We start from the raw sequence: 15,827 nt of genomic DNA, 5'->3' as shown, positions 1-15,827 counted from the left end.
CAATGCTTGCCACAGGCAATTGGTGCAGAATATGATGGAGATGTTTCCAGCATGTGACAGTGGCGGCAGGGAGGGCAGTTCCTCCAGTAGGCAACCAAGTTCTCACCGGTCCACACAAACGAGGGGCACACTGTCTAAGGTCTGGGACACCTTGATGGCACCCCCTCGCCAAAGTGCCGCCACGGAGGGTCCTAGTGTCACCAGGCGTGAGAAGTATAGGCGCATGTTGCGGGAATACCTTTCCGACCACAGCCCTGTCCTCTCCGACCCCTCTGCGCCCTACACGTATTGGGTGTCGAAGTTGGACCTGTGGCTTGAACTTGCCCTATATGCCTTGGAGGTGCTGTCCTGTCCTGCCGCCAGCGTCCTATCTGAGAGGGTGTTCAGTGCAGCCGGTGGCATCATCACTGACAAGCGCACCCGTCTGTCAGCTGAGAGTGCCGACCGGCTCACTTTGATAAAAATGAACCACCACTGGATAGAGCCTTCATTTTTGTGCCCACCTGTGTAAAGCACCCCAACATGAAACTCCATGTCTGTACTCAACCTCTCCAATTCCTCCGCATCCTCATACTCATCCACCATAAGCGTTGCACAATTCTGCTAATACTAGGCTCCCTCCAACATGATTTCCCCCAACTCTGCTGGTTAGAGGCTCCCTCCACCCTGATTTCCACCAACTCTGCTGGTTAGAGGCTCCCTCCACCCTGCTTTCCCACAACTCTGCTGGTTAGAGGCTCCTTCCACCATGAATTTGCCCAAACTGGGCTGTTTAGAGGCTCCCTCCACCATGAATTGGTCCAAACTGGGCTGGTTAGAGGCTCCCTCCACCATTAATTGGTCCAAACTGGGCTGGTTAGAGGCTCCCTCCACCATGAATTTGCCCAAACTGGGCTGTTTAGAGGCTCCCTCCACCATGAATTTGCCCAAACTGGGCTGTTTAGAGGCTCCCTCCACCATGAATTGGTCCAAACTGGGTTTTTTAGAGGCTCCCTCCACCATGAATTGGTCCAAACTGGGGTGGTTAGAGGCTCCCTCCACCATTAATTGGTCCAAACTGGGCTGGTTAGAGGCTCCCTCCACCATGAATTGGTCCAAACTGGGCTGGTTAGAGGCTCCCTCCACCATGAATTGGTCCAAACTGGGGTGGTTAGAGGCTCCCTCCACCATTAATTGGTCCAAACTGGGCTGGTTAGAGGCTCCCTCCACCATTAATTGGTCCAAACTGGGCTGGTTAGAGGCTCCCTCCACCATGAATTTGCCCAAACTGGGCTGTTTAGAGGCTCCCTCCACCATTAATTGGTCCAAACTGGGCTGGTTAGAGGCTCCCTCCACAATTAATTGGTCCAAACTGGGCTAATTAGAGGCTCCCTCCACCATGAATTGGTCCAAACTGGGTTTTTTAGAGGCTCCCTCCACCATGAATTTGCCCAAACTGGGCTGTTTAGAGGCTCCCTCCACCATGAATTGGTCCAAACTGGGCTGGTTAGAGGCTCCCTCCACCATGAATTTCCCAAAACTTGGCTGTTTAGAGGCTCCCTCCACCATTAATTGGTCCAAACTGGGCTGGTTAGAGGCTCCCTCCACCATGAATTGGTCCAAACTGGGGTTTTTAGAGGCTCCCTCCACCATGAATTGGTCCAAACTTGGCTGTTTAGAGGCTCCCTCCACCATGAATTGGTCCAAACTGGGGTGGTTAGAGGCTCCCTCCACCATTAATTGGTCCAAACTGGGCTGGTTAGAGGCTCCCTCCACCATTAATTGGTCCAAACTGGGCTGGTTAGAGGCTCCCTCCACCATGAATTTGCCCAAACTGGGCTGTTTAGAGGCTCCCTCCACCATGAATTTGCCCAAACTGGGCTGGTTAGAGGCTCCCTCCACCATGAATTGGTCCAAACGGGTTTTTAGAGGCTCCCTTCACCATGAATTGGTCCAAACTTGGCTGTTTAGAGGCTCCCTCCACCATGAATTGGTCCAAACTGGGGTGGTTAGAGGCTCCCTCCACCATTAATTGGTCCAAACTGGGCTGGTTAGAGGCTCCCTCCACCATTAATTGGTCCAAACTGGGCTGGTTAGAGGCTCCCTCCACCATGAATTTGCCCAAACTGGGCTGTTTAGAGGCTCCCTCCACCATGAATTTGCCCAAACTGGGCTGGTTAGAGGCTCCCTCCACCATGAATTGGTCCAAACGGGTTTTTAGAGGCTCCCTTCACCATGAATTGGTCCAAACTTGGCTGTTTAGAGGCTCCCTCCACCATGAATTGGTCCAAACTGGGGTGGTTAGAGGCTCCCTCCACCATTAATTGGTCCAAACTGGGCTGGTTAGAGGCTCCCTCCACCATTAATTGGTCCAAACTGGGCTGGTTAGAGGCTCCCTCCACCATGAATTGGTCCAAACTGGGGTTTTTAGAGGCTCCCTCCACCATGAATTGGTCCAAACTTGGCTGTTTAGAGGCTCCCTCCACCATTAATTGGTCCAAACTGGGCTGGTTAGAGGCTCCCTCCACCATGAATTGGTCCAAACTGGGTTTTTTAGAGGCTCCCTCCACCATGAATTTGCCCAAACTGGGCTGTTTAGAGGCTCCCTCCACCATGAATTGGTCCAAACTGGGTTTTTTAGAGGCTCCCTCCACCATGAATTGGTCCAAACTGGGCTGGTTAGAGGCTCCCTCCACCATGAATTGGTCCAAACTGGGGTGGTTAGAGGCTCCCTCCACCATTAATTGGTCCAAACTGGGCTGGTTAGAGGCTCCCTCCACCATTAATTGGTCCAAACTGGGCTGGTTAGAGGCTCCCTCCACCATGAATTTGCCCAAACTGGGCTGTTTAGAGGCTCCCTCCACCATTAATTGGTCCAAACTGGGCTGGTTAGAGGCTCCCTCCACAATTAATTGGTCCAAACTGGGCTAATTAGAGGCTCCCTCCACCATGAATTGGTCCAAACTGGGTTTTTTAGAGGCTCCCTCCACCATGAATTTGCCCAAACTGGGCTGTTTAGAGGCTCCCTCCACCATGAATTGGTCCAAACTGGGCTGGTTAGAGGCTCCCTCCACCATGAATTTCCCAAAACTTGGCTGTTTAGAGGCTCCCTCCACCATTAATTGGTCCAAACTGGGCTGGTTAGAGGCTCCCTCCACCATGAATTGGTCCAAACTGGGCTGGTTAGAGGCTCCCTCCACCATTAATTGGTCCAAACTGGGCTGGTTAGAGGCTCCCTCCACCATGAATTTGCCCAAACTGGGCTGGTTAGAGGCTCCCTCCACCATGAATTGGTCCAAACTGGGTTTTTTAGAGGCTCCCTCCACCATGAATTTGCCCAAACTGGGCTGGTTAGAGGCTCCCTCCACCATGAATTGGTCCAAACTGGGCTGGTTAGAGGCTCCCTCCACCATGAATTTGCCCAAACTGGGCTGTTTAGAGGCTCCCTCCACCATTAATTGGTCCAAACTGGGCTGGTTAGAGGCTCCCTCCACCATGAATTTGCCCAAACTGGGCTGTTTAGAGGCTCCCTCCACCATGAATTGGTCCAAACTGGGTTTTTTAGAGGCTCCCTCCACCATGAATTGGTCCAAACTGGGCTGGTTAGAGGCTCCCTCCACCATGAATTTCCCAAAACTTGGCTGTTTAGAGGCTCCCTCCACCATGAATTGGTCCAAACTGGGCTGGTTAGAGGCTCCCTCCACCATGAATTTCCCAAAACTTGGCTGTTTAGAGGCTCCCTCCACCATGAATTGGTCCAAACTGGGCTGGTTAGAGGCTCCCTCCACCATTAATTGGTCCAAACTGGGCTGGTTAGAGGCTCCCTCCACCATGAATTGGTCCAAACTGGGGTTTTTAGAGGCTCCCTCCACCATGAATTGGTCCAAACTTGGCTGTTTAGAGGCTCCCTCCACCATTAATTGGTCCAAACTGGGCTGGTTAGAGGCTCCCTCCACCATGAATTGGTCCAAACTGGGTTTTTTAGAGGCTCCCTCCACCATGAATTTGCCCAAACTGGGCTGTTTAGAGGCTCCCTCCACCATGAATTGGTCCAAACTGGGTTTTTTAGAGGCTCCCTCCACCATGAATTGGTCCAAACTGGGCTGGTTAGAGGCTCCCTCCACCATGAATTGGTCCAAACTGGGGTGGTTAGAGGCTCCCTCCACCATTAATTGGTCCAAACTGGGCTGGTTAGAGGCTCCCTCCACCATTAATTGGTCCAAACTGGGCTGGTTAGAGGCTCCCTCCACCATGAATTTGCCCAAACTGGGCTGTTTAGAGGCTCCCTCCACCATTAATTGGTCCAAACTGGGCTGGTTAGAGGCTCCCTCCACAATTAATTGGTCCAAACTGGGCTAATTAGAGGCTCCCTCCACCATGAATTGGTCCAAACTGGGTTTTTTAGAGGCTCCCTCCACCATGAATTTGCCCAAACTGGGCTGTTTAGAGGCTCCCTCCACCATGAATTGGTCCAAACTGGGCTGGTTAGAGGCTCCCTCCACCATGAATTTCCCAAAACTTGGCTGTTTAGAGGCTCCCTCCACCATTAATTGGTCCAAACTGGGCTGGTTAGAGGCTCCCTCCACCATGAATTGGTCCAAACTGGGCTGGTTAGAGGCTCCCTCCACCATTAATTGGTCCAAACTGGGCTGGTTAGAGGCTCCCTCCACCATGAATTTGCCCAAACTGGGCTGGTTAGAGGCTCCCTCCACCATGAATTGGTCCAAACTGGGTTTTTTAGAGGCTCCCTCCACCATGAATTTGCCCAAACTGGGCTGGTTAGAGGCTCCCTCCACCATGAATTGGTCCAAACTGGGCTGGTTAGAGGCTCCCTCCACCATGAATTTGCCCAAACTGGGCTGTTTAGAGGCTCCCTCCACCATTAATTGGTCCAAACTGGGCTGGTTAGAGGCTCCCTCCACCATGAATTTGCCCAAACTGGGCTGTTTAGAGGCTCCCTCCACCATGAATTGGTCCAAACTGGGTTTTTTAGAGGCTCCCTCCACCATGAATTGGTCCAAACTGGGCTGGTTAGAGGCTCCCTCCACCATGAATTTCCCAAAACTTGGCTGTTTAGAGGCTCCCTCCACCATGAATTGGTCCAAACTGGGCTGGTTAGAGGCTCCCTCCACCATGAATTTCCCAAAACTTGGCTGTTTAGAGGCTCCCTCCACCATGAATTGGTCCAAACTGGGCTGGTTAGAGGCTCCCTCCACCATTAATTGGTCCAAACTGGGCTGGTTAGAGGCTCCCTCCACCATGAATTGGTCCAAACTGGGTTTTTTAGAGGCTCCCTCCACCATGAATTTGCCCAAACTGGGCTGTTTAGAGGCTCCCTCCACCATGAATTGGTTCAAACTGGGCTGGTTAGAGGCTCCCTCCACCATTAATTGGTCCAAACTGGGCTGGTTAGAGGCTCCCTCCACCATTAATTGGTCCAAACTGGGCTGGTTAGAGGCTCCCTCCACCATGAATTTGCCCAAACTGGGCTGGTTAGAGGCTCCCTCCACCATGAATTGGTCCAAACTGGGTTTTTTAGAGGCTCCCTCCACCATGAATTTGCCCAAACTGGGCTGGTTAGAGGCTCCCTCCACCATGAATTGGTCCAAACTGGGGTTTTTAGAGGCTCCCTCCACCATGAATTTGCCCAAACTGGGGTGTTTAGAGGCTCCCTCCACCATGAATTTGCCCAAACTCTGCTGGTTAGAGGCTCAATCCACCCTGATTTTCAAAACAAATGTTGGTGCCAACCTCAACTTACTACAAGGGCCAAATTCACTGCTGGTGACAAGCTCTCCTCACTGCAAGTGCCAAATACACATGTTTCAAGGTGTTTTCCTACTGTCAGAGAGGTGGTATTGAGTGTGTAAAGTGTGTAGTTGTTAGGCTGTGATGTTGGGGTAATAGAGGGTCTTTGGTGTGTTAGATGCCCCCAGACATGCTTCCCCTGCTGTCCCAGTGTCATTCCAGAGGTGTTGGCATCATTTCCTGGGGTGTCATAGTGGACTTGGTGACCCTCCAGACACGGATTTGGGTTTCCCCCTTAACGAGTATCTGTTCCCCATAGACTATAATGGGGTTCGAAACCCGTTCGAACACACGAACATTGAGCGGCTGTTCGAATCGAATTTCGAACCTCGAACATTTTAGTGTTCGCTCATCTCTAGTCAGAATCAATTTGCGAGGTCTGTGTCTGAAATGTAGTAATAAAATACAAGAAACAGAATCATAAATAGTATCCAATATGTTCTAGAAGATTGATTAGAAATGTTCCCAAAAGTTCTTACTGTGAACTGCTGTCTGTCTGTTCACCTATTGTCATAGTCACATTTCTTCTTGGCTAAAATAATGAGAAAAAGTACCATCTCTAGAATGCTTGTTTAGCCTTATTAATCCCTTAAGGGCATGGGCCAAATCTACCCATTTTTCAACACTGATGTGTCACTTTATGTGGTAATAATTTGGGACACCTTAACTTACCCAAGTGATTTCAAGTCTGATCTATCATGAGATGTTCTTAATGTTAGTTTGGTAAATAGTTTATGCATTTATTTATGCAAAGTACGTGGAAAATTTGAAAAATTTGCAATTTTCAAAATGTGAAATGCTCTGCTTTTCAGATATATCACCCAAATACGTTAATAAATATTTTCTACCACATATCTGCTTTATGTGAGCATCATCTTTTAATCAGCCTTAAATTTATTTTGGATGTTAAAAGACTTACATGTCTAACAGCGATTATTTACTTTCACAAGAAGATTTCCCAAACCCATTTTTTTTCTTCGGGACCACCTCATTTCTGAAGGAATGTTAAAGGTCTAGATATTAGAAAAACCTCATAAATTTCCCCATTTTCAAAACTGAACTCCTCAAATAATCCAAAGCAGCATTTGGGAAGCATGTTAACCCTTTCAGAATTTTCTGGAAATTGAAACAAAATGAAGGTGAAATTTATATATTTAATTTTTCAATAATATGTTCATTTAGCCATAATATTTATACATTCACAAGGGGCTGAAGGAGAAAAAAGCACCTCCAGTTCATGGGTACATGGTGGGGTTTCGAAACAGAAATAGCACTATTTTGCATTTGGATGGCAGATTTAGCTGGAATAGTTTTTAGATACCACGTGTAATTTGTAGAGTCCTTAAAATACAAGTACAATTGAATCCCCACAAAAGTGACCCCATGTTGGAAACTATACCCTCAAAGAATATATCAAGGGGTATAGTGAACATTTTGATCCTACAGTTGCTTCACAGAATTCATTCACATTGGGATGTAAAAATAATAATTTTTCTACTAAAGTATCACATTGTATATACTAAAGTATATACATTGTGGAAACTACAACTACCTTCAAGCACAGCTAACCCCTCTCCCCCCAAAAAATCCCCCAGACATGCAGCAAATACTAAGAAAAATAAATATCAGTTAAGTATCCCCTGTAGGTACTGACTTACATGTTGGCTCCTGACTGGATATAATAAAATGACAATACAACAAAACCTCCGTGTAGCAGTTGAGATTTGCTAGCCTTTTTTTTTTTTTTTTTACAGTAGACGTGTTCATTTTAAATTCAATATACTGTATTTAAAATGATAATTCTCCTTAAGTAACTATCTTCTCTTTCCACACCTGCTCTAATATCCTTTCTCAGCAATTTTTTGGTACATTGAATAGTCTGTCCTTAATCCTGTGGAAGTGTTATTCTAAATGTAGCCTTATGCATATTGAGCCTCTCCATCCCCGTGCTTCCTTTTTTCAGTCTCAGTTTCTCCAGTTTGTTTAGGTATAGATTATGGTTTTTTGCTAAATACTGGTTTATTGTCTACCCTAATATCCTATGCCCTTTCTTGACTTCACTCAAATATATCTTCTCCTTTATTAGAGCTCCATTTCAGCAAATGATAAGACATAATATTAAATTGAGGTCAGGTTTTACCAACCCTTGGAAAAAAAAGATACAGGCATGTTTTTGTGAAGTGTTGTTAAAAAAAGCTTCTAGGGAAAAATGCACCCCAAATATAATATCTGCATATGAGGGTACAGTATGTTACCTGTGTGTATGAGACCTAGCAGTTGTATTTCATGTTACCAAACCTCTGAATAAGTATCCTGTAAAATCATAGTCATTATTTGTTTTATATTCCATATTTATAGCAGAGCAGATGTTATTAGATATGAGAAGTATGCCTAAATAATGTTGCACATCAGTCTGTTTTTTTTAAGGGTGCATTGCATGTGAACAGTTACTTAAAGAAAACCAGGCTAATAGGCTACTTAAAGGGGCTCTATCATTAGATTTTCCGCATTTGTGATAAACATTCAGGTGCTGCTAATCATTTTAGACAAGATCCCCCCCCCCATTTTTATGATTTACTAGTAAAACGGATATGCTAATAAGTCCCTCAGTGCACCCTGGGCGTTCCGTGCACCCCCCAGCATCATACCTTGCTCACGCCCACCTCTGTTGCTTGTCCTCTAAGTCCTTCCTCCTCCTCCCTGCGAGTAACCGCCTCCAGGGTCTGTATTCTCGGCAGTAGCGAATTGAAATCTCGGGCATGCGCAGTAAGCGCCATTTTTTTGTGGAGCACAGAACGCCCAGGGTGCACTGAGGGACTCATTAGCATATCCGTTTTACCGGTAAATCATAAAAATGGAGGGGGGTCTTTTCTAAAAAGTTTAGCAGCACCTGAATAGCCTTTTTAAAGACTATTCAGGCATATATGTTTATCTCAAATGCCGAAAATCTAATAATAAAACCCCTTTAAAAGGAACTGGTTACCATAAAAATGGAGCCACATCTACAGGGATTATGTTATGAAGCAGGAGGAGCTGAACAGATTGACATATAGTTTTGTGGGAAAAAATTAAGTATAACTTGTCATGTACTATTTATTTCCCTTTTCTATCTATGTATAGAAGGAGTAATAGAGTCCAGTGGGCGGCCCTAACCGTGACTGATCCTCCTTTCGATGACTGTCAATCACTTTTTGAACCGCCCACTGGACTCAGTTACTCCTGAACAGGAAAATAAATGACAAGTGATGCTAAGTCCTTTCCCACAAAATGATATATTATTCTGTTCAGTTCCTCTTGTTATTTCACATGCTTCCTGCAAGTTACATAGCATTTTCATGGTGACAGGTTCCCTATATATGTTACTCTGATCTGTACTTTTTACTGCTCAGTTTACTCCTCTACAATATGTAAAATAATATGGAATCCTATTAGTGAGGCGTTTATCACAACTGATAGCTTCATATTTAGATGTTTCAACTTGCCAAATGGGTAGTCAAGGAAACCTTGTACGCTGAATATTTTGGGAAACACTGACAAGAAATGTCCAATATGAATGCATTAGATTGATTCCTAATTCCCGACGCCAGATTAGATTTTTCTTGTTTCATTTCACTTCCATAAACTGCTATGCTATGCTATTATAGGCTAGGCTATGCCATTACAACAGTCTTTGATAGTTGTGGATTCCTGGGCAGAGAACAAACATAAACCTTGCTTTGTGGGATTGCTCAGACTTTATATAGACAGCTGGCTGACACTTCCTAAGGCCTTAGTGTATACAGCACAGCTTTATATATTGCTGTTTTTATAAATAAACAACCTATTTATTAAGGCATTCGGAGGGGATGAGATAAAATAGGAGGTGATGCAGCTCATTGGTTAACAGTGGGATTTCAGAGTAGCAGACTGCGACATGACACAAGAGATATCTTTATCAATGTCATGCCTCTGTAGAATGCTTCGATGTGCTTAGAATTGGTTTTCTTCTTCCTTAACTCAAAGCAGTTTTTCCCAGTGAGTGCACATCTGATATCAGTAATTGCTTAGCCTCAAGGCCGTGAAGCATCATACAGTGTAGCTAATGGATATTGTTGAATGGCAAATATGTCTGGGAGTGTTTGCCGCACAAAAAACTTCATGAAAAGGTAAGCAAACATAAAGCAATTTGCCTATTTGCGTTTTAGCATATAATGGCCCAGGTAAATGCCAGTTGGAATCCTTAATTTAACATGGCTTTAAAAGCAATTCTAAATTGCCCAAAATGGAACTCTCGCAGTCTAAATTCGTAGGACCATAATATTTTAATGGATTTATGTATAGAGTATATTGGCACCCATGACAACCACCCTTGTAGCCACAGAATGAAACTGAGTTGGTTTGAAAAGAGCAGTTTGGGTACAATTCTTGCACAGAGTATTTTTCTTTCTTTCTTTCTTTTTTTTTTTTTTAAATCTAAGCCTGTTGTGAATCCAAACTTGAGAAAAGTGTTAAAGAGGTCATATCAGTGTATTCAGTGAAGAAGAAGGTGAAACTTAGTAATATAGACATTGCTCCACCATTGTGGCGATTAGGAGATTTGTGCCCAGTGGTTGTAAGTCTTCCAGTTTGGCTCCACTGCTGACGCATCAATTCTGGATCACATGATCAACCTCATCCTACTCCTCCTGCTTGTCCTTGAAGTAGAGCAATGTCCAATGAGTATTTTTTGGCTAGTCCTGAGTCTTAGCTGTGTAATACTTGCTTTTCCAAAAATATCACTGCTTGAAAACACAGTCAGGATTATGGGATATGCAGCTGCTTAGAATTATACCAATCCTGCATCCTTAGTTTTATATGAAAGATGAGACTCTCCTCTCTGATGCCTTAAGACAGCCATAACATTGAATGAGTGTGGGGTCCATCAATAAATTACTCATATGTCATCAGTAAGCTAACAGGAAAAATTCTACGGTAATACCTTACTGTAAAAACATATCCTCAGTACTGTTCCAAAGAATACTTCATTGAGACTGTTCACAGTAACTAGTGGGTAATGAAGAAGACAAATACACAGAGCTACAGGAGTACAAAGTTCTACAATGAAAATTGTGTGAGTAAGGGGGAATAGTGACTTACAGGCTTTCTCTATGGTGTGGAGAAGAAAGCAGGATTCACAGGTTTTTTGAGTACAAGCAGCATAATCATAACTTTTTAGAAGAAAATATTAAATGAAATCATATAAATCTATATATCCTAAGCTCAGTATCTTTTATTTTACGCTATGTTCTCCTCATATGGTATAATATTGGAAACCTAATTATCCTAAAAACAGTATTGTTCTATGTATGTGTCTTGATTAAGGGATATAAACTCGTCAGTAATGAAATATTCTGTCACTTGGTGTTCGCCACCAGTTAATAAAATGTTTTATTAAATCTTAAAGTCCAGGAAATAGCCAATAATGTCCTGTGTGGGATTTATTGGTTTTTCACAGACTCTTAGTGATCTGTGTGCTCTTTCTACTTCAGTAGGGTTTGGATAATTATCACCTAGTAGGTCAATGGCTGGTTATTTGACTGTTGGAGGGCAAAGTCCTCGGAGCTAATGTTTCTGATTTAGATTTTAGTCGTAAATTGTTTCTAGTGTCTCAGTTGTGCTGATCTTCTGGTTTAGATAGAGTTAAGATTTTTCTGACAGGATGGATAATGCTTTGAAGTAGCCATAGTGTGTTTACTTATAGCTGACATTGCTGATACCAGTGGTCAACCTGGCATCCTATATTCCTCACATCTTGCTTTATACAAGGATGGTATTGAGCAATTGGTTCTAGACCCCAGAGAACAACGATGGCAGATTTGCTGTGGCTAGTGAACAACTTCCTTCCAATATATACCTTAATGATGTAGGATTGGTCAGCAAAAAGAGCAGCTCTAGGCACTGGCTGCAAATTTAGATTATGGCTTGTGACTCGATGCTCTACTTGGCCTTGGTAGACCAGTTTATAAGGCTCCCAATGTTGATGGAGCTCTTATACTCAGCATTTTGCTGCCACCTTGCTCAGGCCATGCCTCTTGCCACCAGCAAATGTCCAATTATCCAAATATGATTATGGTTTTAATTTATCATTACTTTTCCTACTTATGTTTTCATTTATTTTTCAATCTATGACATGAAAATCAAATTTTATATCTAGCATTTCTTTAATTTAGCTAAGAGGTTATAAATTGAAATACGACTTGATGTGATGTTCATAACTAAATGTTACCTCCTACTAAGCGCTCTATTGAGGTCAGCCACAATATTATAATTGTAACAAGTAATGAAATCAAAGCTATCAAGATTCAACCTACTTTATTTACTGGAACATTTGTTGCCTAGGGTAAAACAGTTGCTATCTTTTGGCTGAAATATTAAATTTGATTTAAAAAAAGAAGTGATTAAACTGTTTGCCGGTGACCACATGAGGCTTTGGCACGCAAACTTTGTTTATTGTGATCCATCAAATAAAAGTGCTGAAAGCAGAGATGTAACTTAAAATAAAGCTAATTTGCCCTCATCCAAAACCTGTAAAAGGGGCCCTCACCTACAAATGTAGCAAGTGTTAAGGGATCTGCCAACACGCTATGCAATTCCAATAGCTTGCTACGTTCTATGTGACTACTCTAGTACAAATTAAATTAGTGGCACACTACGAAAATTACAAAGATGCTCTACTTTAATTCATTCTGGGGGCCCACTATACAGCTATATGAAAATATTATTTGACCTGTTCACAAATTCCTATTATGTCACCAAAATATATTGGGTTTCCAGTTCTGTCCTGGTGTCCTGACAGTAGACTGATGCTCTGTAAGCTAGGCATATGTGCCCAGAAATAAAGCTTATTCAGTTGTAAGATGAATGGTGAGAGGGGCTCCTGCAATATACTTGAGAAGATGTGGCCTAGGGAGGAGGAATAGTGGTTGACCTGGTGCTAGATGTCCTCTCATGTACCTAGATATCATTTTAGCCACCCAATTTGTCTACAGTATATAAAATGAATGTGTAGTTTCTTGAATAATTATATTATACTGATGCATAACCTGGATGCGATGCTATAAGGTGAGTTTCTATATGAAGTACAATGAGTTTACTGTGCCATTCCAGGGTGAGCTGGGGGCCCATTTTGCTCAGGGGATTCACCTATTCACTTATGAGCCAGGCTGAGCCTGTATATTATATAATATTGTAGGTTTTAAGTTATTTACAGGTCTTAACCCTTTATTTGGCCTACAACTAATCCTCCAAAAACAAAAAGTATTCACTTTTTTTTTTTTGGCGCATTAGTTGGGTGAATTTTAGTAGGGGTTGCGACAATTGCATTATCCCCCTAAATATTTTTGTACTACAACAAATCCTCCCAACTACTCTATAAATATGTGCTATGATCAGCCTAGCCATATGCAGTGTAAATACTAATTCTTAATATACATAAATTGATGCTGGCACATAAAAGTATAGAACCAATCAGTTTCAAAGTGGAAATGGAGCTCTCTCCTCATAGTGCTGGTGCAAGCCTCCCCCTACTCATCTTAAAAAAAAAAGACCACTATCTATAGGCATCAGCTGCCCTCAGCCTTCTAATACCCTGAACTAGAGAAGAAGTGGTAAAATTGGCAGGTTTGTCCTTTTGGTTGGAAGTCATTTATCAAAGAAAGAATGTTGCATACTGTAGACTCGTAGTAGCCACTGAGAAGTTGAATGGAATGTGAATTTGTTGCTAAATTAATGATGGGGGTCATTATGTTTCCCATCAGGGATAGGGGGACCTAGAAACCTTTGTTCCAATTTAATATATCTATAAATTTTAACATACTGTGTAAAACATCAGCTTCTTGAATTACAAAGATGTTTAATATACCACTGAACAAATGTTATTTACCAATTTTATAGAATCGGAATCTAAAGGACAGCGAGATGACTTTGGAGCATTTGTGTAAATTTACTTTGCTCAGTTGGTGGCCACATCTCAGTTAATGAGCTTCTAAGTTATTGCTCTGGTGCGGCTTTAACTGCGACACGTGTCCTGATTAAAAGTTCAATTATATTGTGTACCACCGGCAACATCCATGTAGGCAATTATATTTATGAGCGTGTTAATGTCAAAAGTATTGTTTAGGCAGTTATAAGAAATGATGTACAAGACTCAACAACAAGTTCATTCTGTTATATATGTAACTTCTAGTTTACAGCATTCTAGTTAAGATTATGAAAATACTTGAGCGACACTTTAGCATTTTTTGTGTATATATATATATATATATATATATATATATATATATATATATATATAGTTTAGCAATCATGTCCTCATTTAGTTATTGATACTTCCTCAGCTGGGTCACTGGGTCATGAGATCTTCTTCTGACCTGCTGAGGAACGAGTCACAATTGCACTGCACTTCCTATATTATGGACTGGTCCACACAAATTTCTTCAAGGGAGATGCAAATTGTTATCACAGTTACTAACCAGCTTCTGGCACATAGTTATAATAAAAAAAAGCCTCCCTGACTCTATATGGACTCACGTTGTACCGCAGCAGGCAGAAATGGTTTTGATTTATCTTAGCAGGTGTTCATCTTGATACATTTGTTGCAATTTCTGTAATTTTTGTCATTGATGCATTCTACAAAAAGCTTGTATTATCATAATATGCAAAATGGAAAGTGATCATGTAATGTGCTTACTGCATTTAAACTAGTTTATCCTTTCTTTTCTTTTTTTTCTTCTTAGTCAGGGGCAAATGTTCTTTTACAAGATGTGAATGGCAATATACCTTTTGACTATGCCAGTGAAGGAACTGAATCCAACTCAATCATTTTAGCTTATTTAGAAGAAAACGGTACGTATACCAACCTTCCTTCCTTTTCTTCCTCCCTTTTCTATAATATTATTCTGATATATACATATATATATATATATATATATATATATATATATATATATATATATATAAACACTACATCGAACACATCACTTCATTTGTCTGTGTAGCCATTTAAAGTAGTTTTAGAATAAGAAGCGTTTCTATGTGGGGCTTAATAGTAATTAATCATTGTTCATTAATAGCTTCATTAAAGTAGAAATGTGAACTTATTAATCCTTCCTCTGATGTGTGCAGTTTAATGCTTATTATATGCTACATGCACAGTGGCCTTTAATGTAATGATTCTAGCGTGGTAATGAAATGGCGGAATAGCTAATTAAATGGTCATGATCACACTAACTGGTTGTGCAGCGGTGGCTAAATCTCCGGCTTCTTACCTTGGAAAACATATTCCAAATTAGACATACAGTAACCTAATATAACCATCTTTATTGAGTATTTACATTCTTATTATCTGTATATTTTTGTGGCGCATATCTATGAAATGGTTAAATGACATTGTGTCAAAAACACATTTAGATTCCAAACAGTGTGTGGCTGCATTCCTTAGAGGACTGTTAGAGGCCATTTTACAGATATTCCTGATTCTCCACAGTTTACACGCTCACCATTGTAAACCATGACTGCTCATGCAGTCAAGGTCCTAGAGCCGGCAGAAAATGCCTCTGAAGAACAGTAGCAATTCATCAAATCTGACAGCAGCTTCAAGGTCTTTGTATATTTCATATAATGTAGAGGTGAATTAGAAATAGCAATTAAAGTTTTCAATGTAAATTTAAAAAATATAACAGTCCCTTTTTATAAATTATAGGGCCAGGTTATATGTTTTGAAGTGAATTTCTTCGGAAAATAGAATACCTACCCTATTTCTCAATATTCTGTTGGGCTGTCAGATTTGTAAAAATAAATTTAAAATATTTTCAGTGACCTGTTCATTGACTAGAATGTTCATAGTGTATATGTTCATGGAGATTGTTATATGCTTCCTCATTGAAGTAACCATCACATATAATTTATCCGTGGTGTCTTTGTTCTTTAAACAAAAAAAAAAAAGCAGATAAAAGCCTGCGCAATAATTAATCTGTTAAATCTGGTTTAAACATTTAATGGCTTTTCTGTGGTAAAACGCAGTT

The 15,827-nt window shown here is 42.0% G+C and overlaps 1 protein-coding gene across 1 annotated transcript in view; it reads left to right on the top strand.

Moving 5' to 3' along the window:
- Positions 1 to 15,827, top strand: part of MYO16 (myosin XVI) — a 247,923-nt gene that overhangs the window by 53,398 nt on the left and 178,698 nt on the right. Inside the window, exon 5 of the mRNA XM_075265275.1 lies at positions 14,541 to 14,649. Within this exon, the coding sequence (XP_075121376.1) occupies positions 14,541 to 14,649 (109 nt within the window). The remainder of the gene's footprint in view (positions 1 to 14,540; positions 14,650 to 15,827) is intronic.

This window comes from Leptodactylus fuscus, chromosome 2 (assembly GCF_031893055.1).
Source record: "Leptodactylus fuscus isolate aLepFus1 chromosome 2, aLepFus1.hap2, whole genome shotgun sequence".
In the NCBI taxonomy this organism is placed as follows: Eukaryota; Metazoa; Chordata; class Amphibia; order Anura; family Leptodactylidae; genus Leptodactylus; species Leptodactylus fuscus.
Note: the sequence above shows the minus strand (reverse complement) of the source record. Positions and strands in the feature narration are given on the sequence as shown.